Raw genomic sequence first — 18,045 nt, forward strand, 5'->3', positions numbered from 1 at the left:
TATTCTCCCTAAATTAAAAGGTTACAGTTTGCCTGGGCAGACTTGACCAAATCAGGCAGTTTAAGAATAGACCAACTGGCCTGTTGAATGATCACACTTGCTGACTTTGCACTAATCAGGACATATGCTGTCATTTAAATCCAACCCTATGTTATTATTTAAATAGATGATCCAATCCCTATAAAATTAACACTTAGACCTGAGAAATAGAATCAATCTCAAACTCCGCTACTTTATATTACAATAACCTTTATTACAAGAACCCTCTAGTCTGCCATTATATTTAATCTCTGACTCAGCAGAAAGCCACTAAAGTGCCAGACGGCCCGGCATGTCCTCGAATATCACAAGGGTGAAACCATGCCTTTAAATGATCAGACCTGTCATACCATGTGTTACCAAAACTCTATCTGGTAGGACAAACTGCTGATATATATACCAGCCAGAAACCAGACTTGTTCACTCATTCTGATATCCTGCTTCTCGGCGTAGAGCTTGATGTTATGATTGAGTCCAGATCGATCTGTTTGTACTTTGTTCATGCAACCTTCAGAACCCAGTAAACGACCACATCTTCTTGCTAACAAAGCAACTTCTGTCTTCGTGTCCACTTCTTCGATCAGAGTCTCTGCCATTAAAGAACCCAGATCCTGAGTTCAAACCCTTTCACACTCAAGTCCAGAGTCAAGTCCCAAGTCAAGACTGTCAATTCCCAAGTCAACACAGGCGAGTGGGTCTCGAGTCCTTAACAAGTACTAATGCATTCTTTACCAATGTAATGCCATTCAAAAAAGTTAAAGCCAAGAGAGATAGTAGTAGTTAGTAGCATATTAAATGTAGATGAGAGTGCAGGCCTCTGGTCACACAACTTCATTCTCTGCTCGCGCAACTTGATTGACAGCTATTGATCCAAAGTGGAACTGTAATCAGGGAAATTAAGCTAGACACTTTTTATGGTATGATAAAAAAAGATTTACATTTATTTTACATTCTGGGCTTGGGGAGAGCATCACGTGTTTCAAGTCACAGGGCTAGAGTCCGAGGGAAGTCACAAGTCATTGGTCTTAAAGTCAATGTCGAGTTGCAAGCGTTTTATAATTTTGTCGAGTCGAGTCCATGTGACTTGAGTGCACACCTAAATGGTAAACGGTACATTTATATAGTGCTTTTATCCAAAGCGCTTTACAATTTACCAACCGGCTCATCAGGAGAAATTAGGAGTCTGAAGTGTCTTGCTCAAGGACACTTCGACACGCTGCCCGGGAGGAGCGGGAATTGAACCGGGAATCTCGACCACTCTACCTCCAGTCCTGAGCCACTGTCGCTCCCCTCTGCCAGAGCCCCTGGGCTAGACCACTCTTGATGGCATACATTGAGCTACAGGTTAGGCGAGTCTAACCTGGGTCCGATGAGGAACTGTCGTTGCACACGTGCAGGTCCAGCCGTGATATGAAGGTGTGGTAGGAAGACTCCTTGACGTCGTACAGGTCAAAGTATTGACAGAGGTTGCTAGGGTTACCGCTAGGAGGGGGCGGAGTTTCAGTCCATAAGGTGTGAATGCCAGGGGATGGAGGAGCACTCTGTTAACGACAGACATGGAGGGATAATATATCATTACCAAGAAAGTACAACATGATCACCACAAACGTCAATAAGACTCATGTACGATTATGTTTAGTTGACTTCTCGTCAGCTTTTGACTGCATGCAGCCTCACATTCTTGCTCGTAGATTGTCTGAAAGGTTTAGCATTGACTTTGGCACTATGTGTTGGTTAGTAGGCTTCCTTATAATGAGACCACAGAGAACCCGAGTTAATGACACCGTCTGATACTCTGATCTGTTCCACAGGATCACCCAAGGGTGTGTTTTGTCCCCCCTGTTATTCGTGCTCTACACTAATGACTGTCGGAGCACGTTTGAGTCAAGGTCTATAGTTACGTTGGCTGATGACTCTGTAACAGTCAGCCTCCTGCAGAACCACGAGGTGGATCATGATCCTGTTCTGGACCATTTTGTCAAATGGTGTGACGATTCACACTTAAAACTCAAAATCTCCAAAACAAGAGAGATGAATATTGACTTTCGCCGAAACCCTCTCGTCACGACACCAACTCTTATTGATGGTATACAGTAGCCGTGGAGACTGTACGTCAGTATAAATACCTGGGCACCATTTTAGATGACAAAATGACTTTTGACGCCAACACTATATTATATCTGTAAGTAACCAGAGATAATTCTTCCTAAGAAAGTTGTGGGGCTTCCATGTTGATAGGTCACTGATGAAAATGTTTTATTCTTCTTTTATTGAGTCTATTTGAACTTTCGCAATGATTTCTTGGTTCGGCAACCTCAGCGTGGCTAATAAAAATAGGCTGGGACGTATTGTTAAAGTGTGCCGGAAGACCATCGGCATTAACAGAGGCCATTCTAGTGGACCCTCAGCACCCTCTCTATGCAGAGTTTAGACTCTTGCCTTCAGGACGGAGGTATACCTCCCATAGGAGGGCCAAATCAAATTGGTATTTGAGATTATCTGTTCCATCAGCTGTTGGATTTTTTATTTTTATTTTTTTACTTCATTTTTTTTTTAGCGTTTATCGCTTTTCTGGTCAAGCATGACCAACAGATGCAGGGTGAAACGGGAGGGAGAACAGGGGAAGACATTCGGCAAATGACGGCGGGTCCGGGAATCGAACTCGGAGTCAACCAGATCCGTGACGCAGCACGGTATTCCCCGACGCTTTCGCGTCGAGGTACATGGTGAGCTACTGGAGCTCCTCCAGCTGTTGGATTTTTAAATACAATTTAAAAATAAGCTTAGTCTTAGCTGCTACTGTATAGTCACAACAAATACTCCGTGTTCTTATTCTACACCTGATTGCAGTTGTATGGTGATCTATTGTATGTTTTAATGTATTTGTGTCTTTATTGTATATTTGCCACGTGTACTGGTTGTGCTGTGTACTATTACTGTTGCAAACCAAATTGCCCCTTGGGGATAATAATAAAAACTATCCAATCCAACATCGTCACCAGTTTTAACGTTTTTAAAATGTGACCTGAATATTTAAAGGGATACTTTTCACAAAACTGACTTATTCCCTTCTTTTCGGGAAATTCAAATACAAAATGAACAATTGGCATCAAACATCCAATGAATCGATGACGTAAAATGTTCCCATGGGAATCAATTACGGAGTTCAAATGTTTAAGTGTCTGTAAAGTACGGCTTCTGGATTTATTGCGTGAACATATCAACGTGGAAGGCCTGAAGGGGGGGGGGGGGGTACCTGCAGGGACTCGGCCTGCATGCTCTTCCTCTGCTGGGCCGACTTCTCCATGGCCTCGCTCAGAGACTTGGCGTAATGGATGATTGCTTTGAGCTGCGAGTCCGTCAGCACCCACAGCAGGTCGTCAAGGATGAAGAGCAGCTTGGAAGCCAGCACGTTGCAGTCCTTCACCTAAACAAACACAAGTGGTGTTAAATCCAGGGTTCACACAGACATTGCAAAATGAAATTAAAGGTTTAAATTTGTTTTTGATTTTTTTTTGCATTTTCACAGCTTTATTTTGGTCAGACATGACCGACAGAGAGCAGAGGAGAGGAAGAACGGGAAAAGATATGGGGGGAGGACGCGTGTAGTCTTTTCCCAACACACTTGCAGTTCCGCGTTCGGGTTCCACGATCTGATTGGCCACGTGTTGAGTTCAGTTAGCTGGATAAACCATGGCCACACCCTCGCAAAGAAATCCCAGCTCGCTTCCTGAAATAATTCTCACAGTCTAGATCCCATTATACCATTCTGAATTATGTTTTTGTGCTTAGTTTTTCTAGATGGGGCTTTTGAAATGTAAAATAATAGACCTAAAATGCTGATACTAAATGTACTTTGTCCTAAATAATGCACGTTATATATACGGCGCTCGCGAGGTGCGATATACACATTATGTAGTTATTTTAATAACGCGCAGCATTGCAAATGTGAAACATCCATTTTTTATTTAATGAATCGCTCGTTTGGCTGATTCCTTTCATATTCTCCGCTGTGGATGTTTAACGGAGCGCCTGGATTTTGTTTCATTCAAGCATAAATTGAAGTCTTCATGCGTGGATTGTGGATATGAATTACGACGAATCTGAATATGTCGATTGTTGAATTGTCACTGTCACTCACACGTTATTGTGATATTGTAACTGGGATTAAAATGTTTGAGGAGATGCGCTGTTTGATTTGATGACGTGAACGTAACTTGAGAAAATGTATGAGCAATTGCAAGCCTTTTTACGTTTTGATGAATGCATTTGAGAAAATGTGCATTTATCTGTTCAAGCACTGTTAGTGTTATCTGATGATTAACAAGAAGGTGATTAACATGACTGGTGTCACTGGTATAAACCAAAGGTTAATCAATTCAATGCATGTATGGATGATGTCCGAAACAGATTAAAACCTGATTGTAACTGAGGGGTACAATTCCCTGACTGTATTGTTAGATATGATATTTAATACCACTACCTCATGTACTTTAACTTCTGGCCACCCAGTACAAGATATAAGTATGATGAACACTTTCCCACCTGATGAAACGAATCCACACAAATGTACCAAATCGAAGGTTTAATACAGCAAAGGGTGTATACAACGATCACTTAATTACATTTATGATTTGAAATATGAGATATGCACTTTTATGGCAAATGAGTATTCGTAGGTAAATCAACATTGAATGTCCAATCTCTGGTTGCGCAGGGAGTAAGTATACAACCTGGAATATTTAGGAAACGATAGCGATGGTACTTAGATGATTATAGCTGGATACACTAAGGGGGGGGGGGGTCCCGCTGGTTGTAAGACAGTAGGAGGGGGGGGTTAGAGAAGCCGCTGGCGGTATCCCATCTGGCCGACGGTGTCTTGGGAGAATCCAAAGTCTTGGACACGGTGCCCACAGAACCTCGGGCCGCAGACGAATACAGCTGGACCCCCTGTGGACGGTATCTGCCGGTCCACAACGGAGAGACGTGAGGCGACCTCACGTGTAGAGCGCCGTCTCACCTGGAGTCCTCTCCGGGGGGTAATTCCAACACTCCGCAGTGTTGGCCTTTATCCATGGAATAATCAAAGCACACAAAGCATAATCCAAGCCGTGGAAGGCTCGCCGTCGTCCGGGTAGAGTAATCCAATATACAGGTCCAGTCGCTCTTGGCCCGGAGCTCCTCGGATGCAATCACCACTAGGGGTCTGACCAGCCTGGTTAAGCGTCCAGATAACGTCAGGAACGATGGGGGTACTGATAACTTTAGAACTCTAACCGAACGATGCACCATACATAAATAGACTATTATTAGCTTAATAGAATACGTCCAACTCGACGGTATAGTGCCAAACTATGACTATTCAACTATTAATCTACACGATATCTCAATGCCTATTCTGGGCCAAGTAGGCCTTACTACACCGCACGTGCGTCGTGGGGAGGCTTTGCGTCTGTCACTCTGTTGGAGGGTAAAGAACTGGACTGAAAGAAAGTTCTACTTTACTTGCGCCATATATATATGCGCTATGAACAAATAGCACCATTCGTATTTCGCCCGACGTATTACTATGCTGGTACCGGACCTGCCACGACATGTTTAGGCGGCACGATTGAACTTGGACCTAGGGGTATGGCAACCTGGCGCCAGGTTCTCGTCCAATGGTAGAATGAAACTATTATGGGCTGTTTAGTAGACTAAAGGGATATTCAATGCATATTGTACAAGGAATATACAGGGGATATCAAACGATATACAAATACAATTAAATATATATATATAAATAAATATACATATTCGGTTTAATCTGATCCTTCACAACAGCCGCCCCCTAATTAGTCCCACCTAATTAGCTAAGCAGAGACAGATTAACCGCACGGTCTACCACTCAAGGTCCGCTGTAAGGGTCAGTCAACTCACAAAGTCATAGGGTCATGGTCATCATCGATAGTATCTGGGAGTCGGGGCAGTTCTATGAGCCTCGCCACGGGACGTGTGTAGGTGCGCCCTTGGACGAGTACTTCAGCTGCTCGGACCTTGCCATCGGCACCGGTGTTCACTTTGCTTACGCGGCCAGCCGGCCACATAGCTCTGGGTAGTGACTGGTCAATAATCATGACGACTGTTCCTTCTGTCAAATTGTCTCTCTCTTTTACCCACTTCTGGCGGGTCTGTAGAGACGGTAGGTAGTGAAGTAGGAAGCTGCTCCAAAACTGTCAGCTAGTACTTGGCTGTACCTCCACATTCTTCGGCCGTTCGCTTCTTCAGGCCTGTACATTGTCTGGGGTAGCGCGGGGTCCAGCCGCCCCATTAGGAGTGTGTTGGGGGTGACTGGGTCGACATCTGCTACATCACTGGAGACGTAACCGAGGGGCTTTGAGTTCAATACTCCCTCGATCTCCGTGAGGACTGTCATTAGGACTTCCTCCGCCACAGTCTGGGCTCCGAGTACTGCGTACAGGGCTGTCTTTATAGAACGTACTTCTCGTTCCCAAGTTCCACCGAAGTGAGGTGCGTTCGGGGGATTAAACTGGAAGTCAATCTGGGCTGGAGCGAGGTGGGTCTTAAGTTCTGGGCCCATAGCTTGGAAGCTCTCTCTCAGCTCTCTTTCTCCGCCTTTGAAGTTGGTCCCGTGATCAGACAACAATGTAGACGGTTTTCCTTTCCGTGATGTGATGTGAATCTCCGGAAGGCCATAAGGAATGAGTCTGTGCTCATGGTCGGAAGGAGCTCGATATGTATCGCTCTGGTGGTCATGCATTTGAATACAATACCCCACCGCTTCTCGGTGCCACTTCCTCTCTTTATATACAACGGGCCAAAGCAGTCCATGCCTGTGGAGTGGAATGGCTTGTCGCCGATTCGGAGGCGACAGGGGGGTAGGTCAGCCATCCGTGGTATGCTGGGCTGCGCGCGCCACTTACGGCAGTCTAGACAGGTTCGCTGGAAGCGCCGTACTGCTTCTCTCCCTTGCAATATCCAATAACGACGTCTGATCTCCGCGAAGACTCTCTCTGCTCCTGCGTGGTGTACATCCTCGTCGTATTTCTTTATGATCAGCTCTGTGACCTTGTGTCGGCTGTTCAAGACGATCGGGTACTTAATGTCATCTGGTAGATCGGGGGCTCTCCGCAGGCGACCACCCACTCTGATGAGATTATGGGCGTCACTCTCTGGTGCCAGGTGAATCAGTCTGCTGTCTGATGGGACGGGGTTTCCTCCCTGTAGACAGTCTAGCTCATCGGGGAACGAGTCTCTCTGGGCTCGTTGTAGTAGAAGAAGTTCTGCTTCTTCGTAGTCAGCTGCTGACATGTCAGTGGTGGACTGAATCTCTGGGTGGTGCCGCAGGAATGTTCTTTGTTGCGCACTCTCTAGGGTAATGCAGTCATCTATGTTGGGGTCTGTGGAGGCGACAGTGCTCAGTCCACAGAACATAGGTTTCTTGTTCTCAGCCTCCTCGTTACTTGCTTCCCTCGGGGTGGGCGTAGGCCAATCTCCTTCCGGGAGCTTGAGGAATGCTGGTCCGTCACTGTAGATGTTGCGACGGGTTAGGTCATCCAGAGACATTCCCCGGGTGATGACGTCAGCTGGGTTGTGTTTGGTGTCCACATACCGCCAGCTTGCTTCTTCTGTTAATTCTTGAATCTCGGTGACTCTGACTCCCACGAAGACCTTGTATCTGCATGAATCAGACTTGATCCATGTGAGTACTGTCGTGGAATCTGACCACAAGATTGTTCTATGCACCGGAATGGTGAGTTCACGTTGGATTAACGTGGCTAGATGCGCTCCTGCGAGGGCTGCGCAGAGCTCTAGACGTGGGATAGATTGTTGCTTACGTGGGGCTATTCTTGAGCGGGCCAGGATGAAAGCAGTGTGTATCTTTCCTCCCATCTCTTGGGCACGCAAATAGGCCACCGATCCGTAGGCTACTTCGGAGGCGTCGCTGAAGACGTGTAGCTCAATCTCGCATGTCTCTGGCCTCACTGTGGATGGGAAGTAGCTGCGGCGTATATTGACACCTGGGAGTGAGCGGAGTTCCGTCTCCCACTCTCTCCATGTTGAGGCAAGGTGTGCGGGTATTGGATCGTCCCAGCCCTGGTCCTTGTCCCATAGTGCTCGTACAATCATCTTTGCCCTGGTGGTGTAAGGTAGAATACATCCCAACGGGTCATATTGTCTGGCGAGTGTTCTGTACACACTCCGTCTGGTGGTCGGTATCGCCGCCGACCTTCCCTGCTCTGGAGCCAAGGGTTTGTGTCTATAGTGGAGCGAGTCTGTTTTGAAGCGCCAGACTAGTCCTAGTGTCATTTCTTGGGCTTCTCCTGGGATTGTCGCCATCCAGGTCTCGCTGCTGGCAGCCTTGTCCGCGGAGGAGAGGCTGCGCAATACGTGCGGGTCGCTGCTGGCCCACTGCCTGAGATCAAAGCCGCCTTTGATTAGGGAGGCGCGTAACTTGATTAGGAGAGCCTCGGCTTCTTCTTGAGTCGAGGCGCTTTGTAAACAGTTGTCCACGTAGAAACTGTTCTTCACACTGTGTTGGACCTCTTCATCTGCTGCTGGGTCCTCTGTGACGTGTTTCTGTAGTGCAAATGTAGCACAGCACGGGCTGCATGTGGTTCCGAAGGGGAGTACTTCCCACTGGTAGATGGATGGGTTCTCATCTCCGATCTTCTCTCTCCATAGGAACCGTAGCAGAGGCTTGTCCTCCTCTACTAGTCTCACCTGCAAGAACATCCCTTTGATATCCCCGCTTATAGCCACCTTGTCCTGGCGGAAGCGCAGTAGCACGCCTAGTAGGGAGGGGCCGAGTGTGGGGCCGGGCAAGAGCTCTTTATTCAGATTTTGGGATCCGATCTGGTAGCTGCAGTTAAACACAATGCGATCCTTGCCGTTGTGATGGACCTTGTGATGCGGCACGTACCATGATTCGGTCGTCTGATCGGCCTCTTTAATGTCAATCTTTGTTACGTGTCCCGCTGTGATTAGCTTCTCAATCTCAGCTCGGTACACACTCTCTTGAGCGGGGTCTTTGGCTAGGCGCCGCTCTGTGTTCAGTAGATAGCGCTCCGTGGCGTCTTTCTTTGCGTGAAAGGTGGGCATTCCCTCTCGCCTCAGGAGTGGAGTTGCGTATCTCATCACTCCGCCGACTGTGACTCTCTTTGTCCCCTGCTCGAGTAGGTTGATGGCGTAAATGTCTTCTTTAGAGCGAATATCTTTCTTTTCGTTCTTAAAGGGCATTGTCTCTAGGGTCCATAGCCTCTCGACATGCTGCAGGAGAGTGGTGTCTTCTTCTGTCGTTCCGGAGTGGAAGCAGCTAGTGGCTGCTGTTCGGTTGAGAGATTTAGCGAGGGGGCCTTGGAGGGTCCACCCTAGGCGGGTCTCGACTGCTGCAGGACAGCCTCTGGGGCCTGTATGGACCCGGTCAATCGGGACTATGAGTTCTGCATGGTCGGAGCCTATCAACAGGGTCGGGGTAGCGCCGTCTATGAGCGGGATCGGTAATTGGCGCAGGTGCACATATTTATCCATCAACTTGGTGACAGGGTAGGTGTACTGCGATAGTCCTATTTCTTGGCTGGTGAAAGCATTTGTGATCTTGTACCGTCGCTCTGGCTGCCCGTTGGCTGCGATGGTGAAGGAGACATTCTCGCCCTTTATCGTCTTTAAATCTCTTCTTATTGTCCGAATCGTCATTTCGTTCTTGCTCCCCCGCAGTCCCAGCTGGGTCGCAGCGGAGGCGAGCAGAAGGGTCTTCTCTGACCCGTCATCAAGGACGGCGTAAGTGTCCATGACTTTATCTTGGTAGCTCAATGTCACACGGACTACCTTTAAGAGCACTTGGGCTCCGCTGCTGCTGGCGGGGTCAATGTACATGACACTTGCCTTGGTGCCGCTCCGTGGTGCAGGTATAGGCCGTCTTCCGTTACTTTCGTGTAGTATATCTAGATGGGCTCCATCGCACCGGCTGCACCTTTTCTTTAGGCGGCATTCGGCTGCCATGTGGGGCCGCGCACATCGATAACAGCGCCGGTTGGACTTTATCCATTGACTCACTTCTTCTGCATTCATCTTTGTGAATAGGTCACATTGTGACAGCCAGTGTTCTTTCTCACAGTAGGGACACGCTATCTTCCACTTCTCTTTTCTCGAGGGGGTGTTGTGACTCTTACTGCTCGGTACTGACTCTGATTGGTGCATGACAGTCACCGATCTTCTTCCATCATTTATTCTCCTGGGTCCCTCTCTGGAGCTTGGCGTGCTCCGCCCGAAGGTGTCCAGTCGTAAGCTGCTGACCTCTCTCGCCAGGAAGTCGGCCAGATCAAGGAGGGATGGCTCGGGGCCGTCGGGATCCCGGTAATCCCTCTGCCGTCTAAAGCGCTCCTGTCTTGCGGGTGGCAGCTTCTCCAAAATCCTCTCGACGTTAGAGTTGGCGTATAGCTCATGCATGCCCTTCTCCCGTTGCGCTCCCAGCATCCCTACCAGGGACTGCACTTTGATTGACAGGTCGTCTAGTGAGCGATTGTCTGTGGCTGGGGGTAGGCGATCAATATGCCTTATCTCCTGGATTACGTAATCCCATATACGTCCATATCTCTGATCCAGCGCTGCAAGGGCCGCTGTGTATGGAGTCGAAGAGGTAGCATAGGCTAGCGCTATATTGTGCGCTCGCGGTACTTTCAGGTGCTTCAGTAGTATTGCATACTTGTGTCGTTCGTCAGCGACATCCACCATCATTGTCTCTAAGCACATCCGGAGCTCCGTGTACTGTGCTCGACTCTCATAGGCGAAGTCTGGGAATGACGGTGTGGCATTGTATGACGCCGTGGATGGCTGATACATCGGCGAGCGTTGGGGGAGAGACCTCCTGGGCGAGTCCCCTCTTGCGCCTCGCTGTGGGCTGGTACTGGCAGGGTACCATGGCCCACTGGTCCAGGTACTGTTCCTCGGGGCTGGTCGTGCGTCGTGCTCACCCGTGAATAGAGTCGGGGGTCTGTAGCGCAGCGCCGCGGGGGTATAGCCTGGACTGTATGGGACCTCCTGGTCCGGTGGAGTACTGTGCTGTCGTCGGGCTTGGTTCTCCTCTTCTCCCTCTTCTTCCTCTATCAGATCTTCCAGATCCTGTAATCGTTTATTTAGCTTCTCCGCAGTGTATGCCGCTCCTTCCTTGTAGCTGGGTCTCGCTTGGACCGGTATGGGAAGGGGGTCTGCGGGGGGTCTAGACTCGGTCTGTTGGTCAAGTTCAGGGTCGCTTGCTCGTTGTGGTGACGCTGCCCTTGACTGTTGTCTCGACGAGTTCCTTGAGCCCCTGGCGGAGGGAGAGGGAGTTGTCCCTTTGATCAGCTGCTCTATTAGTTGCGCTTGTAGTCTGTCGCGCTCTGCGTCTCTTTGGGCACCGGCAGCGGCACGCTGGGCGTCTGCCCGGTCTCTTGCCATATTCTCTTCTGTCTGGAAGCGTCTCATTTCCAGACGTGTGCGCTGTTCTTCGCTCCGTTGCTGTGCTTGGAGGTGTTCGCGCTCGCTGGTCGCCTGTGCTTGGAGACGTTCGCGCTCGCTAAGCGTCTGTGCTTGGAGCCGATCGCGTTCGGTAGAGGCTGTCAGGCTGACGAGGAACGCCTGTTGTAGTATCCTCTCCGCTTCGCTGGGGGAAGGCGGTTGTGGAGGCGAGCCGCTCCTGCGTGAGCCGCTCCTGGGGGTACTCGTTGGGGAGTCCTGGAGCTCTAGTTCCTCGGCGCTCTCCTCCTCTTCTTCCGTGCAGAGTTCTCTCTCTGTAGGGTTGTCTTCCTCCCGGGGCTGGTCGGGGACTACTTCTTGAGTAGTGGCGGGGGGTAAAGGCATGTCAATTCCCTCCTGGTCCCCACCGTGAGCTTGGTCAGTTACATTAGGACCTACTAGGGCCTCTGTGGTCGGGGAAACCTGGTCGTTAAGGTCAGACATAATTTTACTTTCTACTTTTACCGCGTTTACCGTTTGTCGAAGGCTAGGTAGTTGACTGACAGTGTAAGCCTCTAAGTACTGAGGTGTCTGTCGTCTGCGCCGCGGGCGTTCTAGGTTAGGAGGATCGTTTCGTGGAGTGTTCATCATAGGCCATTTCGATATTAATAACACTATATTAATATTACACTAGTTACCCTCCGGCTCGAAGGACCAATTGTAACTGAGGGGTACAATTCCCTGACTGTATTGTTAGATATGATATTTAATACCACTACCTCATGTACTTTAACTTCTGGCCACCCAGTACAAGATATAAGTATGATGAACACTTTCCCACCTGATGAAACGAATCCACACAAATGTACCAAATCGAAGGTTTAATACAGCAAAGGGTGTATACAACGATCACTTAATTACATTTATGATTTGAAATATGAGATATGCACTTTTATGGCAAATGAGTATTCGTAGGTAAATCAACATTGAATGTCCAATCTCTGGTTGCGCAGGGAGTAAGTATACAACCTGGAATATTTAGGAAACGATAGCGATGGTACTTAGATGATTATAGCTGGATACACTAAGGGGGGGGGGGGTCCCGCTGGTTGTAAGACAGTAGGAGGGGGGGGTTAGAGAAGCCGCTGGCGGTATCCCATCTGGCCGACGGTGTCTTGGGAGAATCCAAAGTCTTGGACACGGTGCCCACAGAACCTCGGGCCGCAGACGAATACAGCTGGACCCTCTGTGGACGGTATCTGCCGGTCCACAACGGAGAGACGTGAGGCGACCTCACGTGTAGAGCGCCGTCTCACCTGGAGTCCTCTCCGGGGGGTAATTCCAACACTCCGCAGTGTTGGCCTTTATCCATGGAATAATCAAAGCACACAAAGCATAATCCAAGCCGTGGAAGGCTCGCCGTCGTCCGGGTAGAGTAATCCAATATACAGGTCCAGTCGCTCTTGGCCCGGAGCTCCTCGGATGCAATCACCACTAGGGGTCTGACCAGCCTGGTTAAGCGTCCAGATAACGTCAGGAACGATGGGGGTACTGATAACTTTAGAACTCTAACCGAACGATGCACCATACATAAATAGACTATTATTAGCTTAATAGAATACGTCCAACTCGACGGTATAGTGCCAAACTATGACTATTCAACTATTAATCTACACGATATCTCAATGCCTATTCTGGGCCAAGTAGGCCTTACTACACCGCACGTGCGTCGTGGGGAGGCTTTGCGTCTGTCACTCTGTTGGAGGGTAAAGAACTGGACTGAAAGAAAGTTCTACTTTACTTGCGCCATATATATATGCGCTATGAACAAATAGTACCATTCGTATTTCGCCCGACGTATTACTACGCTGGTACCGGACCTGCCACGACATGTTTAGGCGGCACGATTGAACTTGGACCTAGGGGTATGGCAACCTGGCGCCAGGTTCTCGTCCAATGGTAGAATGAAACTATTATGGGCTGTTTAGTAGACTAAAGGGATATTCAATGCATATTGTACAAGGAATATACAGGGGATATCAAACGATATACAAATACAATTAAATATATATATATAAATAAATATACATATTCTGTTTAATCTGATCCTGATTAATAGTGAAACTGTAGCTCCCTCCAAGCCTCTGTGACACGTTATTTCGGGGGTCGAGCCTTGAAAACTTTGGGAACCATGTATTTATATATAAAGTACATGATACCTAAGCCAAGCGCATACAGTACAGATATCCTCATAAGTATCTATTAATTCGTATCAATTAGATACTCTTTGGGCTTGTTTGTATCTACTTATTCTGAACGAGTTTAACTATAATGTGTATATCGCACCTCGCGAGCGCCGTATATATAACCGTGCATTATTTAGGACAAAGTAAATTTAGTATCAGCATTTTAGGTCTATTATTTTACATTTCAAAAGCCCCCTCTAGAAAAACGAAGCACAATAACATAATTCAGAATGGTATAATGGGATCTAGACTGTGAGAATTATTTCAGGAAGCAAGCTGGGATTTCTTTGCGGGGGTGTGGCCATGGTTTATCCAGCTAACTGAACTAAACGCGCGGCCAATCAGATCGTGGAACCCGAACGCGGAACTGCAAGTGTGTTGGTAAAAGACTACACGCGGGGAGGACATGCGGCAAATCCGTCCGGGATCGGGAGACGAACCCGGGGCGACCGCATAGGTCTGCAGCGCAGTAACGTGGTGCAAATTCAAGGACTTTTAAATACTTTTCCAAGCACTATTTTTCATTTTCAAGGATGTCACTCGAAGGATACAATTCACTTTTAAATGCTGTTTTTTTAAGCATCTTCTTGGCCTGCTTGCCAAGAGCAAGCTAGAGCATCACATGCGAAGAAATGAGGAAAAGCAGTTGGAGCGCGCGAGACAGTGACTCGTCAGATTTTATTAAAACAGAATAATTTCTTGATTCAGAACAATTTGATCATGGATGAACAAAACATTCAATACGAATGGGTTATTTGAATTTCAAGGACCCTGAACATTTGACATTTATATGTTAAAACTTTAGTATCCTTTAACTCATTGGCCGCCAATCACGAGTATACTTGTTATTAGATCGTTTGATATTTTTCCTTTGATCCCCGTTCTACACTCGGCCGGAGCTCTCTGAATCACTGTGGCACAGCTACATACGTTGGAATTGCAATGCCGATCGAATCTCACCAGATGGCAGTATCGTCTACCTTTTGAATTCAGATAGAAAGGGATCAGGACAATGAATTAACTGGACTATCAATACTCGCTCTTAGGGGGAGGAGCTATTGCAAAGCAATCGCAAGCAGATCTGCTCGCCTCAAAACCTATACTGTCCCGTAATTACATATAAACGAGTAATCACGATCGCCGATGGGATCATTGGAATTATTCTTTTTGGATTACCTTCTGGCTAAGGTAAGGTCTGAACCTGAAACATGTTTATGTAACAATCACAGTTTCTTACTTTGCCGGACATAAACCAAGCGTTTTGTAACGATCACATTTTCGGGGTAAGACTATCCCCCCCCCCCCCCCCCCCCCCCCCTCCCAGCCAGGAGGAGCTGATCAGAGAACCTGAGGGACCTTGGAGGAACATAAGGTGCCAGCAGGTCCGAGAGGTAGCCCAGTGCCAAGCCGTTCAGACATTTAAAAGCAAACATTAAAACCTTAAAATCAATCCTAAAACGCACAGGAAGCCAGTGGAGGGAAGCCAGTACAGGGGAAATGTGCTCTCGCTTCCAGTTAGCAGACGGGCAGCGGCGTTCTGGACTAACCGCAAGCGAGAGAGGGAGGCCTGACTGATTCCAACATATAAGGCATTGCAATAATCAAGGCGAGAGGTCATAAAAGCATGGATAACAGTTTCAAAAACACTACAGGATAAAAAAGGTTTGACCTTGGACAGCCTTCTAAGTTGGAAGAAGCTCTTTCCCACTACAGAATTGATCCGTTTGTCCAACTTAAGGTCACAATCAATCTTCACCCCTAGATTGGCGACAGTTGGCTTCACAAAAAGTCCAAGGGGGCCCAAGTCACCAGGAGGAAACACATGTGCATTGCAAAAAAACACAGACTTGCCCGAAATAGAACCACAGTTGAACATGTTGCTGCTCGTTCCGTACAGCTTTGCACCAATAATAGATGATCACACACTGGGAGTTGGTAGGTAAATAATCTGACTAGTTCAATAGACCATCACACACTGGGAGTTGGTAGGTAAGGAATATGACTAGTTCAATAGATGATCACACACAGTGGGAGTTGGTAGGTAAAGAATCTGACTAGTTCCACTAGAAAGCGGGTACACAATGTGGTGGCTTTGTTTAATCTGCAAATGTGTCATTTTGTCCTTAAGAACCTGCCAAAGTTACTTTCCACTAGGGATGGGTACCAAATCCGGTACTTTTAAGGGTATCGACCGAATCACGTCGGTATTACCGAGTACCGATTCACGTGAGATCCACCGGTGCGACATTTCGGTACTGTTTTTATAATTTGTTTTAAGTTCGATGACGTCAACATTTAGTTTACCGCTAAACGAAACCTATGAAGTGTGCAGCACGTTCACGTCAATGTTCACACCCACAATACACGCTTACCTAGGATTTAACTTGATTCAACAACAACAAAGCAGTCGGGGCAATGGCAAGCCGAAAACGGTCGCAAGTGTGGTTACACTTTACAAAGCTAGATGCAGACAATGCTCACTGCAATATTTGAAGCGTAAAATGCAAAGCTGGGCAGGGTAACACAAGTAACTTGAGGAAACACCTGGTCAAGCACAGCATGTTTCTGAAAGCTGAGGAGTGTAGCGTTTTTGATGCGAAAAAATAGACTAAAGTAGACTAAAGTACCGAAAAAAGGTACCATTGGGTACCGGTATCGGTTCAAATGTGAATGGTACCCAATCCTACTTTCCACCGCTAGTATACTGCCAACTTAAAGAGATAGTTGTGATTTCTGGAACCCAGGCCCTATTTGCTACTTACCAATGATGATCGGTAAGAGTCCTTTCTCAGCACAACTCACGCCGTTCCTCACACTAGATCCAGCCAGTTATCAGCAGTCGGCTTTTACAGACAGGTGCTTGATCCCATTGACTTTGCATTAGTCCGTGGCAAAACTAGCCAGAGCTAGCACGAGTAACAGTGTGGACCATTAGAGCGTGTGTGGTAGTCGGAAGGTTCCCGGTTAGATTCCTGCTCCTCCCCATTTGCTCTAGATGAGCAGGTTGGCACCTTGCATGGTTGCCTCCGCCATCGGTGTGTGAATGTGTGAGTGAATGTGAGGGACACAATTGTAAAGCGCTTTGGATAAAAGCACTATATAAAAAAATGCATAATTTAAAAATTCACCCTTTTTACAACGAAGACAAATACAGCCTTACCCTGCGCTTGAGAGCGATGCGAATGCGTCCCTGGTTGGTGATGAGGCGTAAGGGGGTGCTGCCCAGGTCCTGGTCTGCACTCTCCATGGCGTCAGCCTCGATCCGCAGGCTCTGCCAGTTGATCTCCTTGAACGTCAACACCTGGAAGAGATGCCCACACCCACTCAGCTTTTAGGGGCTTGAAGGCCATTAAGAATACCCCGAATTGGCATTCGTCTTTTCGGACAAAACTGACATCACAAACAAACTTAGAGAGGGGGAAGAGACGGATAACATTTCCCAGATAACTCGTTTATTAAATTGAATTTAGCCTCTGGTTGGAAATCTGAGCAGAGTAGATGTCGTCTTGCCTCAGGATCCAGAATCATCATGTGGGGGTCATGTGGGGGTCATGTGGGGACCCAAATGAACCAGGCTCCCAACGCAAACTTTAAGAAGCCACACCTTAACCCTTTCACTACCACACTACAGAAGGTTAACCCTTTCACTACCACACTACCAAAATGGTTAACCCTTTCACTGCGACCATACAGAAGGTTAACCCTCTCACTGCCACACGAAAAAAGGGTTAACCCTTCCACTACCACACTACAGAAGGTTAACCCTTCCACTACCACACTACAGAAGGTTAACCCTTTCACTACCACACTATGTCAGTAGTGTGGTAGTGGAAGGTTAACCTTCTGTAGTGTGGTAGTGAAAGGGTTAAAACACCACATAAAGCACATCTTACTCAAATGCAATGCTAACCTCTTAACACTTTCAGTGCCTTTGATTAACGTTGATTTACCCTGTTGAATGCCACCATCCATTTCAATGTTAGCGTTAAAAACGCCTAATCTATGTTTTAAATTATGGCTATGTGTCTAATCTGCCCGTCGCTTATCAATGACTCGTTTGCAGTCAACATTGTCGAAACGGGTTTTTTTTTTTTTTTTTTTTTTTTTTTTTTTTTTTTTAAATCGGTTCATATCCTTTTTATAGCATTTCGAAAAGCTATCGTTCTCTCGAAAACTTCCGGGAAGATAGAAAGATTCCCTCATAAACGGCATTTATTGGAATATTCTCGAATACACTAGACACGTTGTCATTTGTCTGCCTATTTATGAATGGTTTTCAAATAAACGCTAGATTATCGATAGTATATGTGTACGTATGCACGCTATA

General features: G+C 47.3%; 1 protein-coding gene across 1 annotated transcript in view; it reads right to left on the minus strand.

Moving 5' to 3' along the window:
* bltp3a (bridge-like lipid transfer protein family member 3A) overlaps window positions 1-18,045 on the minus strand; it is a gene marked incomplete at its 5' end in the record, with an annotated part of 98,263 nt that overhangs the window by 37,299 nt on the left and 42,919 nt on the right. The window contains 3 exons of the mRNA XM_084333218.1: window positions 1,400-1,580; window positions 3,296-3,466; window positions 16,879-17,019. Of these exons, the coding sequence (XP_084189344.1) occupies window positions 1,400-1,580; window positions 3,296-3,466; window positions 16,879-17,019 (493 nt within the window). The remainder of the gene's footprint in view (window positions 1-1,399; window positions 1,581-3,295; window positions 3,467-16,878; window positions 17,020-18,045) is intronic.

This window comes from Notolepis coatsorum (assembly GCF_963971535.1).
Source record: "Notolepis coatsorum genome assembly, chromosome: 17".
NCBI classification, from domain to species: domain Eukaryota; kingdom Metazoa; phylum Chordata; class Actinopteri; order Aulopiformes; family Paralepididae; genus Notolepis; species Notolepis coatsorum.